This window comes from Schistocerca cancellata, chromosome 2, assembly GCF_023864275.1.
Source record: "Schistocerca cancellata isolate TAMUIC-IGC-003103 chromosome 2, iqSchCanc2.1, whole genome shotgun sequence".
NCBI lineage: Eukaryota > Metazoa > Arthropoda > Insecta > Orthoptera > Acrididae > Schistocerca > Schistocerca cancellata.
Genome location: NC_064627.1, coordinates 567,889,065 through 567,902,263, shown reverse-complemented (window position 1 = coordinate 567,902,263; position 13,199 = coordinate 567,889,065). Strand labels below are relative to the sequence as shown.

Here is a 13,199-nt window from a genome sequence, read left to right as displayed (position 1 = left end):
CACACACAAATGAAGAAAAGATGTGGACATGTGTCCGGAAAAGTTTAATTTCCATGTTAGAGCTCATTTTAGTTTCGTCAGTATGTTCTTCCACCTGCACTCCATGAAGCACATTATCATGATTTCATATGGAATACTCTACCTGTGCTGCTAGAACATGTGCCTTTACAAGTACGACACAACATGTGGTTCATGCATGATGGAGCTCCTGCACATTTCAGTCAAAGTGTTCGTACACTTCTCAACAACAGATACGGTGACCGACGGATTGGTAAAGGCGGACCAATTCCATGGCCTCCACGCTCTCCTGACCTCAACCCTCTTGACTTTCATTTATGGGGGCATTTGAAAGCTCTTGTCTACACAACCCCGGTACCAAATGTAGAGACTTCGTGCTCGTATTGTGGACGGCTGTGATACAATACGCCATTCTCCAGGGCTGCATCAGCGCATCGGGGATTCCATGCGACGGAGGGTGGATGCATGTATCCTCGCTAACGGAGGACATTTTGAACATTTCCTGTAACAAACTGTTTGAAGTCACGCCGGTACGTTCTGTTGCTGTGTGTTTCCATTTCATGATTAATGTGATTTGAAGAGAAGTAATAAAATGAGCTCTAACATGGAAAGTAAGCGTTTCCGGACACATATCCACATAACATATTTTCTTTCTTTGTGTGTGAGGAATGTTTCCTGAAAGTTTGGCCGTACCTTTTTGTAACACCCTGTATACATTATATTTTCATTCTACCGTATTTACTCTAATGTAAGCCGCACTTTTTTTCCGGTTTTTGTAATCCAGAAAACCACCTGCGGCTTAGAATCGAGTACAAAGCAAGCGGAAGTTCTAAAAAACGTTGGTAGGTGCCGCCTCAACTAACTTCTGCCGTCGAATATATGTAGCGCTACACAGGCATGCTTTGTAGGCACAAAGATAAATATTGGCGCCAAAACCTCTGTGTCAGTAAATAAATTTTAAAAAAAGGTGGAAGACGAGCTTTATTTTCTCCGCCCTGAGTTTCGACCACTGCATTTTCATACATTATCCAACGACGTAAATACAAATTCCGTATTGTTCATCTTCGAATGTAGCAGAATTTTAATGTACTATGAAAATCCGACAAGCAAGACTGTTTGGGATGTTTGTCAATATGGCCAACTGTATGTTCTGAATTTTTTCCTAGCTGTGAGAAGAGATGGTTGCTAATAGGAACCTGACTAAATGTGAATCACATGCAGTATTCTCTTCACCATAAGAAAGAATACGGATATAAACAGTTTGCCGTGTATTTTTTCGTGTTTGCTGCCATCTCATTTAAATCCTGTCTGCCTAATAAACTACGAAACTAGAGTGAGACAACAGCAAACGCGGAAGAATATACATATCATGTCATGTTTATATTTGTATTATTCATATGCCTAATAGTGATACAGTCAGAAATGAAGCACGGCAACTGACTAGATTTTTAAATCTAAGATGACTAATTTCTGTGCAGAATTTGATGTACTAAAGAAGCGGCCGCAAAGATTTTCAAACGGAGAAAAATTTTCGCCTAACTCTCGTTCAAAACATGTTCTATCATACGCAGTCTATTATTTGGTTCTTGTTAATCATTATCAAAGAAAGCAGCAGTGTAAGTAACAACAAATAGCAGTCTCTTGCCATTGTTTCGCTAATGAGACGATTCCTCTTTTTTTTTTTTTTAAATTGTAAGCGGCGGTAGCGCGCACAAAAGCAAGCCATGCCGCGAGCGGCGACAGGCCGTAAACACTCGCTATCAGAATGCGACAAACAATGCATGACACCGTACAGTAATGCATTTTCAGCTTAGAGTGATGTAAACACCTATAACAAAGAAAACAGCACTTACCAGATCAAAGCAAAATAAGCAATTGATTCAAACCAGACGAAGCATGTGAGAAAGGAAGGGTACCCATATAAATACGGACGGAGCGCCTGACGCATAGCAATGGCTACCTGGTAAAGCTTTAACTGCTAAGCTTACGACTCGAACCAAACTACTGTAGCTGCATCGTCATTCATTCGACCTAAATTGTGTCTCGTATTACAATGGACCAACTTTGTTTCGATTTGGAGGTGCAGCCTAAAACTTTTCTCCCCCTTGAATTTCGAGTCTCAAATTTCACGTGCAGCTTAGATTCGGGAATTTTTTTTCCTTTATTTCGAGTCTCATTTTTCAGGTGCGGCTTAGATTCGAGTGCGGCGTAGATTTGAGTAAATAAGTCATGTCTCCAAGAACCTCTCTTAAAGGAAAGCTGGGGGGTGGGGGGACGATGCGAGACAAAGAAAGAAAAGATGGAAGGAAAATTAGGGTTGAGCATTCCACTGATGACAAACTTGTAGTGGGAAAGAAAACTAGCCATGTTCTTTCCAAAGTAACGAAGTTATCATCCCCACATTTGCCTCAAGTGATTTACGGAGAGCACCGATAACTTGCCATTGTGATACATCACTCAGTCCCATTTCTATTTGGAAACAGTGAGAGAAGGGAGGACAGAAATAGAAAGTGAACTGTGTCCATTACCTGATAGATTTTTCTTGCACAGCACCAACAATCCTTGCACAGCTACAAAATCATATGAAAAGTGAATATTGGACAACACAATTGCATATAAGATAATGTGTGAAGCTAGTAGAAGCCATACTAGTAATTTATTCCAAAAGCAAACTGCAGCTGTTACATCATGTAGTTGTTTGCAGGCAAGCATTGATTTGTTGCATCATAATCACATCCAATACTAATGCTAATGCACAATTTCCAATGTCAATATTGACCATATAACCATCTATCCACCCCAGGAAATTGTTATATAACTTTTATTCATAATTTAAATGACTTAATAACTGACTTGATGTATTCTGTTGCTACCTGGCATTTGCAATGCCCAAAAGAAGGAAATAATTTTCACCTTGTAATGTAAGGGTTACTCAAGAATCTGAAGAACAGTGAAACACAATAATCCATCCATCAATGAAAATAAACTATTAACAGTATTTTAGTGTTTTACCTACCATACTAAATTTTTGTTAATTATTTGTTTGTACAGTACAAGAGAATGTGTGAAGCACTCACTATTAGCGTATCTGCAGTGCATAGTGAAGATAAGAGAAAGAAGTATGGCAAGGGTTTTTTTTTTTAATTAAACAGCTCACTGCTTTAAGTCCCTTCTTGCAAGTGCTATTTCCACTATTACCTGAACAAGTATGCCATCCACTGCCACGTCTTCATTTAACTGTTGTATATGGTCCAGTAATTCCTGTTCTGTTACAGTGTCTGCTAAAGCTATTGTACTTGTAGTTATACCTGGAAATTAATTTATTTAATCAGTTATTGGCTCTAAATATTTAATCTATCATGCAGATATAATATATACACTACAGCAGTTTTCTGTGCTTAAAAATCAACTTATTTACTATATAACACAACAAATAACCAACTGTAAATCAATTAGGCTATTCTGTTCAGTAAAAAAGCATTTCCACTGCAGACATGAATTTGTGGTGGAATTTTATGAATTGGAGTGATCCCACAGTTTTTTTTTTAATTACATTACTTAAATGTCAACGTAAAATTTGAAAATAATAAAATTATTCACATCTTGCTTGACTTAATCATTAGTTTGCAAAATTGTTGAATTACTTCTGTTACATTTTATACTAATGGCATAAAATGAAAAATGCTGTGCTCCATGTACATTTGACCTTCAGTATCTTCTAAGGTGGAGCAAGCAGCACTGAAAAAAAAAAAAGTCAATAGCTAAGACTGAGTAGCAGAATGCCTGTGGATTTCAGATGAACAAAGTTTGCTGAGGTAGGAGATACAATATCTGCACTGTAACTCCTGAAAAACTTTGATAAATTAAGAAAACAGTTTCCCTCCGAACTGAAATTCGTGTAAATTAGAAATTTGCATATATTGTGATTTGACTGACTAGTTCACCTGGGTGCAGAGAGAGGTGGTAGCATATGGCATACTGGTCATGCTACTATGCATGTTCAATTTTGGTATTGCAAGATATTCATATTTATACAATGAAAGGAAAAAATAGGATTTTTTAACAACTACCATGAAAGGAGTTATTGTGAGAAAGTGGGATCAGACATTCTCTCACTTACCAACTTCTTTTGCAGCTTTCATTTTACTTGATACATAAGATTTGCTGGCAGGATCTTGTCCAACAAGAATAGCAGCAAGATGTGGATGCCTGTTGCCCTCTGCTACCCATTTCTCCACCTCAACTTTCAGTTCTGTTCTAATATCTCTCGCAATTTTCACACCATCTATAATCTTTGCTTTCAACCTGTGACAAATTTAATCCGATTATTGTTATATCAGTTGGGCGAACACTTATTTGAAACAAAATACTCTAATGATTCCTAAGCTATCCCATAAGAAAATCTCATTCAACAAAGTACTATTAAAGTCAATGTCCATATGGAAACCAAAAACAAGTAATCATTTCTAATTCAACACAGATATAATGGTCGGTGTCATGTTAAGTGAAAACAAGTTACCTCGATAATTGAACTAGCTTCCAGAATGATATGTGTTACTTTGCACTTACAGTCCTCCAGGGCATATCCATTTTTTGTCATTTTCTTTATTGGATTAAGAAGTGGGGAAAGTAACACATGCAGTTTTTTGATAAATTTTGAACTGGAGTAGAAACTACTGTTTCTGGGGTATCTTTAAGTTAGATGGCATAGCGTTTAACACACTAGATTATCAAGCCATAACGAGGATTTTGTGTATTTTTTAAAATTCCCTTCTACTAATAGGATACTGTCTCTGAGATGAAGACAGCGTTAGAGCATACTTTGATATTGTATGTCACAGCGGCATGATAGAGCGTGCCTGAGGAAGATTGTCAAACGGTCGCCCTTTTTTCCATAGACCAAGTTTATGTTTTAGGGATGTCATATGTCACAGGGAGCTTGGCATGTCAGTATCCCTAGGTAGCTTCAGAAGAGATACTTACTTGAAGGTATTTCTCATAAGAACAGAGGAGCATCAGCTGAGGAGAGGGTATTAGTAGGAACTGCTGGCATGTAAAATTGAGTGACAATATGTGGCAAGAACTAAAGTGTACAGTAGTATTATGAAAAGGATAATTGCTACTCACCATAAAGATGATACACTGAGTTGCAGACAGGGGTGATGAAAAGACTTACACAATGAGCTTGCAACCAAAGCCTGTTTTAGTGTGTGTGCTTTTCTTTTATTATCAGAAGACTTTAACCAAATGCTTCAGGTTTAACAGTATTTTCATTGCGCCTGTCTGCACCTCAACATGTTATCTTTAGTGTGAGCAGCAATTTATCTTTTTCATGACACTGTTAGTATTCCAACCCGGAATTTCCATGTACAGATGTCTAGTAGCTGTGCTAAGGTGTAATTAAAGCTTTACGACAATTAATGCTGTGGCGATTAGGGAGGAAATGCTCACATACTTATGACGACACCTGTTTCACATGGAGATCAAGCTGGGTTGCACATGTTGTTGTCATCAGTCCAAAGACTGGTTTGATGCAGCTCTCCATGCTCTTCTATCCTGTGCAAGCCTCTTTAAGAGACCTTAATGTCTACAAATTAAGAGACATTGATAGAAGCTGGATGTTTCTTTAAGAGTAAATGTCAAAGCTGCTTCTGCACAAGTAACTCAGGAATTTAATTCTCATTTTAGTTGAGTGTAAAGAACCATGTGACAGAGGATAAATGCGTACCTCTGGTAAAATGAATTCCATTCATAGCGTTCCACTGATTCAGTCAAGAAGGAGAACCTTCGGGGAAGTGGAACAAGTGAAGGTGAACATTAAGAAGAGTACCAAATCATAAAAAACAATCTCTACGCTGTATTAACAAACTGTCCCTATACTGGTTTGTGCTATACACGATTACGCCAGCTAAATTTATTCAAATAAATGAGAAACAAAAGTTACTCTAAAAAGAACTACTGCCTTATCAGTCATCAGTTATAGTAGATAGTTGATATTTATCGGTTATAGGCTGCTCAAAGTTTACTTGATCACAATTGTATTTTTCAAAGAAAGTATTTGTCTACATCTGTAAATAATCAGTCCTATTTACAGTAGAATATCTTAGACAAGGAGGCAGCAAGGGATGCCATTATTAATGCTGCGACAGTCTGCCATGGAGAATTTTGAGATTCACACACTCTAAGGACTTGGCTAGGTCAGAAAATATACCAACAAGGTAATTTTCCTTCTTTGGCTTTGCCAGGACTCTGGGGCATTTTATTGCTTTCTCTGTGGAGAATCCTTAACAAAAGTGAATGAAACAGTTAACAAGTTCTCAGTCAAATGAGTCGGTATTTTATCACAGGCCACTTCCTCGAACACTTCTGGAAAGACTGGAAGGAGTGAAATGTGTAATTGAAATTGGTTTGCCTATCTACTACTGTTTTGTGACAATGAATTTTGGCCTTCCGATTTGTATTTTAGAAACTAAATTCTGCTGGTTATGTGTGCAGTGTATGAACAAGTAAATCTAAAGTATGTGGATCTGGCAGTTTATTGAAGGGTACCATGTTTGTTACCACTGTGAGGAAGAGTGGAGGATTCTATAATACTGGTGGTAATGGAATTTCAACTCCTAATTACAGACTGTTCTCCATATTCAGTACCATATAGTTCCCTAATCCCCACGCAAAAATTATTTAATACCAGTAGTTATCCAATTCCTTATTCTTGCTTCTGTTTGGAAATCAAGACAAAGTGATCTAGGAATGTGTGTAAGAAAGAGTAAAATTTTCCATCTATACTGCCTGCTTTATAAATCTGCCCCAGCATTTGCCCTGCAATTTCTCTGTAAACACTTATCAAGTCATCATATACAAAAGGGCAATACACTGTAAAGGTTCATTTTCTTGCATGCCTCTGTTTACTACCTGTTTGAGGACCTCGTCCTTACATATGAAAATGTTAGCTCTAACAAGCATAGAGAGGAAGTTTAGTGTAACCACACTAGAACTGCTGTAATTTAAGTGAAGTGCTGAAACTGACAAGTTTGAATTTCTACATTGTCCAGAGTTGAAATGCAGTATATGTAAATGCTGGTGTTCAAGATTAATGATCAGGAAACTAAATACATCCTATACAAAAATTATAGTTTTCAACTTGCCAGTAGCTTAAATTGGACTTTGAACATAAGTGTCTCGAGAGACCAAGTGCACTATGATTAACATGGAGTGCTCATCCACTCCTACTTATGTAAGAAGAAATATAAAGAAAACTTTGAAGTTCTCCATTTAGCCACGTGTGAATTATAAAATGCTAAACTTGTTTGCCAATACTACATTACATAGGCCTAGTTCCCAAACCAAATAAGTTATTATTCCACCACCCTAAAAAATGGGGGCAAACTTTTACAAACGAAATCAGTCTAGCTAGAATTTTATCTCAGTACTGGATGTTCGGCCTAACTTCCATTTACTATTACAGCACAAACATGTTAATCCATCCTGGAGTTTCCATTGTTTGATTACTGTGTAAAAGGCTTCATTTTTTTTAAATTGCACATTACATTAGGCGAAAAGTTAAGTAAGTGCTGAAAATGTGTGCAATAAATGTTAAAAAGTATACTTATAATAATAATATTAATCCTCTATCTTTTTTCCTTCACTGTACTCTTTCATAGGACATTACAAACACATTTTAACAATAACTTATGTGAATGCAACATTGGGAGAAATTGCAGCTGCCCCACCTCCCTTAAACATCAATGAGTATACTGTGCAGCAATATAATAGTAAATTATATATTTTTTTTTTTTAGAATACGATACACACACTAAATTAAATAGCAAAATAAAATTAATGCTGACTGTGGACCTACTCTTTTTCCAACAATTTCTTTGTCGTCTCTACACTAGATCGAGGAAACAAAATATATACCAAATTATGCCATTGACATTATGTATTCATCAGACTATAGAAATCATCATTTCTCTTACTACTTTGGGTTACGTATCTGACGAACAAAACGTGGGGGTAAAGAAAAAAAGTTAAAAGGAAAAAAATTAACAAGACAGAATGAACCTGATGGCAAAATAAACAACTGTGCTATACAGGCGGAAGCTCTACAATAAAAAGGAAAACAAGCCACGGTGAAAGTTTCCTGAAGTCTGTACGACACATCATTGTAAACAATACAACAGCTGTGGATCAGGGGGTACCTGTATCTTCTTCCTTTAGCTCACAAGATCGCATCTTCAGCTTTTGGATCTTCTACGATACCATTCCACAAAACCGCACATTACGGTAGCCTACTTAAATAATCTAGCACCTGCTGCTAATGTTATATTTTGCACACGAATGTATGCTAAAAAGTTCATGTATAGTTACCTCTTCTGAGAAATGTGAAATGACCTGGTGCCTAATACACTATTAAATATGTCTAAATGGCTAGCATTTGCCAGTACGCGCTTCGCGGCATTCATTCTGACACTGTACTCAACAGCTGTGTCGCTGGAGATATATACAGCCAGCCGTCCTTGACAAGCAGACGTAACCGCAATGCGGAATAGCAGGAAAAAAGCGGACAAGTGGAATAACTCGGAGATACAAACTCCTCGATATCGCTCACCAGTGTTGCAACTCGTTATAAGTCATTGATCGACAAATTTCGCGGCTGAATTAACGCACGGACTCCTAATTAAAAGAGGCCGTGATTAACAAAATTTCTGGTATCTTCAATTACATTAATGTACTTACTTAGCGGCGTAAATGGGCGACTATAGTTACACCAATCCCTTATTTAATTGCTATAAACTCGGAAAACGTAAATCATCATTACATTCCGTGGAGAATTCGGTAGGTATTTACTAAAATGTTTTAAATTTGTAAATCATTTTTGTGACATCTTTATTCGATTTGACAGCAATACTAGACGTACAACCACGGGTTTTTCCCAATCCAGGGCCCTGTAAACCATGATTCAGATGGTGTATATTCTTGAAAAGATCTTAGATATGGTGTCTGACGTAAAACTGGTACACCTCACGCCCGAAATTCAAGTAACAATGAACTAACTAAAAAAGAATGGATACCATTATCGTTAAAAGACATGTAGTTATCTGTTTATATGACATTCTGGAAGTGGTGGCAATGGGCATCCAGTCATCGCTGACTTGTATGATGATGTTACCAGCAAATTCTGTAATTCTGCAGGCGTGATGTTGTTAATTTCTCTAGTACTGTTCCGTTTAAGATCGACTATTGTGTGAGGATTGTGAGCATACACTTTATTTTTAGTGTGCTCTATAAATAAAAATCACACGATGGGGACCTTCGAGGCTAGAGACCTCTACTAACAAGTCTGTCTTCAGCAAACATGTGATGTGGGCCTCACTTTGGTTGGATGTGTGAGCGGTTGCTCCATCTTGTTGGAGCACCCCATACATCTTCTCTGCATTTATTAATAACGCATAGAAAAGTTCAAAGATCTCTAGATGTCTGTCACTGTTTGAGGTATAATTGAAAAATATGGAGCCAATAATGTGCATGCCGGACAATGCACACCAAACACCTATTTTCTCTTAGTGGAAAGATTCTTCATGCGGGATAAGTGGGTTGTCCTGAGACCAGTACCCACAGTTTTGTGAGTTTGCATAACCTGACAAATGAAACTGGGCCTCATTGACATGAAGTAAGGCAAGGGATCCAAGCAAGAGCTAGCAAATGATGTTAATAGCCAATTACAATAATGAACCCCTTTTTTCCCCTGATACTCAAATTTCAAATCTTGCACCTCAATCACATAATAGGGTTTTCATTTCATATCTTTTAGTACACAATGTATGAGATACACCAACCTGTTATGATAATCTCCTTACCGACTTGCTGGGGCTTCTCGTAATGTCCATGTGAATTCTGCCTACAGTTTCAGGGGTCCTCACTGGCGGTCGCCTATTCCTCTGCACATTCTGAACGGATCCTACAGCTCTCCATTTCTTATACAGAAACTAAGTAGTGCTAGTCGTGGGGAGCTTTACACCAGGAAATGTCGCTTGAAACATTTCTTTACATTCCTTGATGGAACCTGTCTTTATGTAACACTGCACAATAGCGATTCACACTTCTATTGTAAACTGCTCCATTTCTGTACTAAGTCAACAATACAAGCTTCTCACAACGACTGATGCACAAATACACAACTGCATCAACTTTCAGATACATTGCAGCAAAGCCAACTTTCTAGACAGTGCTGCCATTTCACAGGCAATTCGACTAGAAATGATTAACCAGTATGTGAGACATACCAGTTTTATGTGGGCCATCCTGTATTTGTAATGTTTCTATACTATGGAATATTCAGTGTTTGTATAAATACCAGCATTCTGGGATATTCGATTTTGTATGAACAGTTGCACTCTGTTCAGGAGGTCACGCCTGCTCTGATTGCACATTGATGTCACTAATAAATGTTCTTTCAGTGCTAAATGTTGTACTTTATAGACGACCTTGCTTTTGGATATGGGCTTGATTGTGCTACCACAATCTGTATTGGGTATTTGTAAACATCTGCATCACAATTGCTCCAATTAGGCAATATTCTACCAGAATACAGGCAGTACATTGTTTTCTAGGCTTGTATTTATAGGATACCATTCGATCCCAAAACAGCAGTAAGTCAGCTGCACATCAGGGATCCATCACTGTTTTTCAGAGACATTGGTCAAGACCTGATGAAATGATGGAAAGGATTCAAGTGAGTTGCCAAATACAACAGGTGGGATGACATGATGTATTTGGCAAATATGTACTAATACAGCACAGCCTAGCAGTGGTTTAAGAACAACGAGGAGAAGCTGGGTAGCTGGGACAAATTCCAAACTGAGTTAAAGCAAGGTCCGGTGACAGTTAGCAGCAAGTCCACTTAGAGGAAGAACTACTGAACAATAAGGCCAGCCATCATAAGGAAATGACATAGTCATAAATAGAGAATATTCTAGCTTTATACCAAATCATGAATATGAATATGACAGAATCTGACAAAATGTCACAGTTTATGAGAGGAGTCACAGAAGATAGTACCAGGCGCTTCTGGTAATGAATGTCACAAAGTCAGGAATTCATCAAGTGGTGCCAGCGAAGCAAGAAAATGTAACAGAAAAGAGTCAGACAAGAGAAGTTGGACTGAGTCCCGAATGAGGTCCCCTATGGCAATTGTGGAAGACCACCACAAACCCGCTTCTCTTATACAACAGATAGTTCGAGAAGAAATACAGCAGCCATAAATGTCGGAATGATTGCACAAGAGATAGCAGCCATGAATGTAGACCCCATATGTCAAAGAGTAAAACAAAATGTGAAAGAAGGGGTGTATAAACTTTCAGCACCACTCTCCACTACCAGCTGAACATGCCACGAATAATGGATTCAACTGCTTCAGACTTAGTCTGCAGCCATCAAGCAACAGCTCAGGATCAAACCAATGCAGGAAAAACCAACGCCTTTGTCAAGTATAGCGTCCCTTAGAAGAACAGACCTAAGGAGGACACTACTAGACTTCACCCACCACAACAGATCTATTCATACCAGTCAACTGCAGATGATTACCATCGGCCTGCAGGATGAACCCCATCACCGCTCACTGGATGAGGTTACTCCTCAACATGCCACAGCTGTTCACATCAGCGTACAGAGGTAGCAACCGCTTGCCTAGCCTCCAACTCCTCTAAAACCAAGGAAGCCGCTGAAAAGGTGATGGCTTATGCTTCTAGAGTACTCACCAAGTTTAACATGAACTAGTTTATAACCAAGAAAGAGTGCCTTGCACTTGTTTGGAGAATTAACAAGTTTCAGCCATATTTATTTGGCTAACTATTCACCATTGTGATGGATCACCATTCTCTATGTTGTTTGACTAGCATGATGGATCTGTTGGGCCAAATGGTGACATGAATCCTGAGGCTTCAGGAGTATGACATGAACAAAAGAGGACACAATCACTTGAATGCAGATTGCTTTTCAAGGAATCCTTTGGCCGAACACAGTAGCGTGAATGAAATCTCAATCATCACACCATTAAATGACACTGCTATTGAACAGGACTACTGAAAACCACAGAAAGCATGAAGAAGCGGGAAATGAACAAAGGAGAAATTAATATACAGAAGACTGTATAAGAGGAACAAGGATTCAATGGGATGGTAATTGTTGTATGTCGTTCCAGCTTATCTACAGCCAGCATTCCCAAAGCATTTCCACAAAGCATTTCCACAATACTCTAGTCATGTGGGATTCGTAAAGACTCTACAGAGAATCAGATTCAGGTATCACTGGCCACGTCTCTACTAATGTGTTAAACACTATGTGTGCCACTGTAAAAAATGCCAATGATGAAGTCATATGCTGTAGTTACCTTCGAGCCATCTGGTAAGATTGCCGTCTACAGCAGCGTCATTCCATCGAATTCGGACCGACCTCTCGTGGGGTTTCCGAACTCGACAAATGATAATCAGTGCTCAATAGTTTTCACTGACTACCTCGCCCACTATGCTGTCACAAAATCTGTGCTGGCTGCCAAAGCTCCAGAAATCGGAAAGTTCTCTGTGCAAAACATCATTTTGAAGTACAGAGCATCCCATGTGATGATCTGTGATCACAGAAAAGTTTCCTATGGTGCCACAAAATATGACTGGGAAATGAAGTTCTGTGTTTTTGTGATAGAGTTGCTTCTCATTTCTTCAGCTACAAATATCACATGCAACTCAACTTTTGATCTTCAGAATCAGATGAGAAGTTCGACTATCCAAAGTGTTAGAGTGAACCGTGTACCAGACGTCGAAACTTACTCAGTTCGGCCAGTGCAGCTTCGATAAGCAGTGATGGTGTGGTGGTGGTTGTTGGGATGTTTAAGGGGGACTAAACAGCGAAGGTCATCAGTCCCCCAAGTGATGGTGTGAACCTGGGAATTGCTGAAGGCAGAAGGCAGTTAGAAGGCATAAGAGATTTTGTTCCGAAACAGAGATATGACTAGTTAATGTGACCTATTAAACATCTTTACTTCCTCATCACTCTGACCAACAACATAAATGGCTGACAACAATCATGTTTAAAGCAAACAAAACAAAACATGCAATTGACCAACAATTTAAATATTTCGCAGGAATACATTCACTGATAATAATGAATTACATACTTCAAGAAAATAA

General features: G+C 38.4%; 1 protein-coding gene across 1 annotated transcript in view; it reads right to left on the bottom strand.

Moving 5' to 3' along the window:
* The window catches only part of LOC126162161 (bifunctional methylenetetrahydrofolate dehydrogenase/cyclohydrolase, mitochondrial), a 34,896-nt gene extending 26,357 nt beyond the window's left edge, over positions 1-8,539 (bottom strand). The window contains exons 1-3 of the mRNA XM_049918473.1: positions 8,386-8,539; positions 4,139-4,323; positions 3,217-3,326 (exon numbers count right to left, since the gene is read on the bottom strand). Of these exons, the coding sequence (XP_049774430.1) occupies positions 3,217-3,326; positions 4,139-4,323; positions 8,386-8,480 (390 nt within the window). The 5' untranslated portion in view covers positions 8,481-8,539. The remainder of the gene's footprint in view (positions 1-3,216; positions 3,327-4,138; positions 4,324-8,385) is intronic.
* Positions 8,540-13,199: the final 4,660 nt, after the last annotated feature.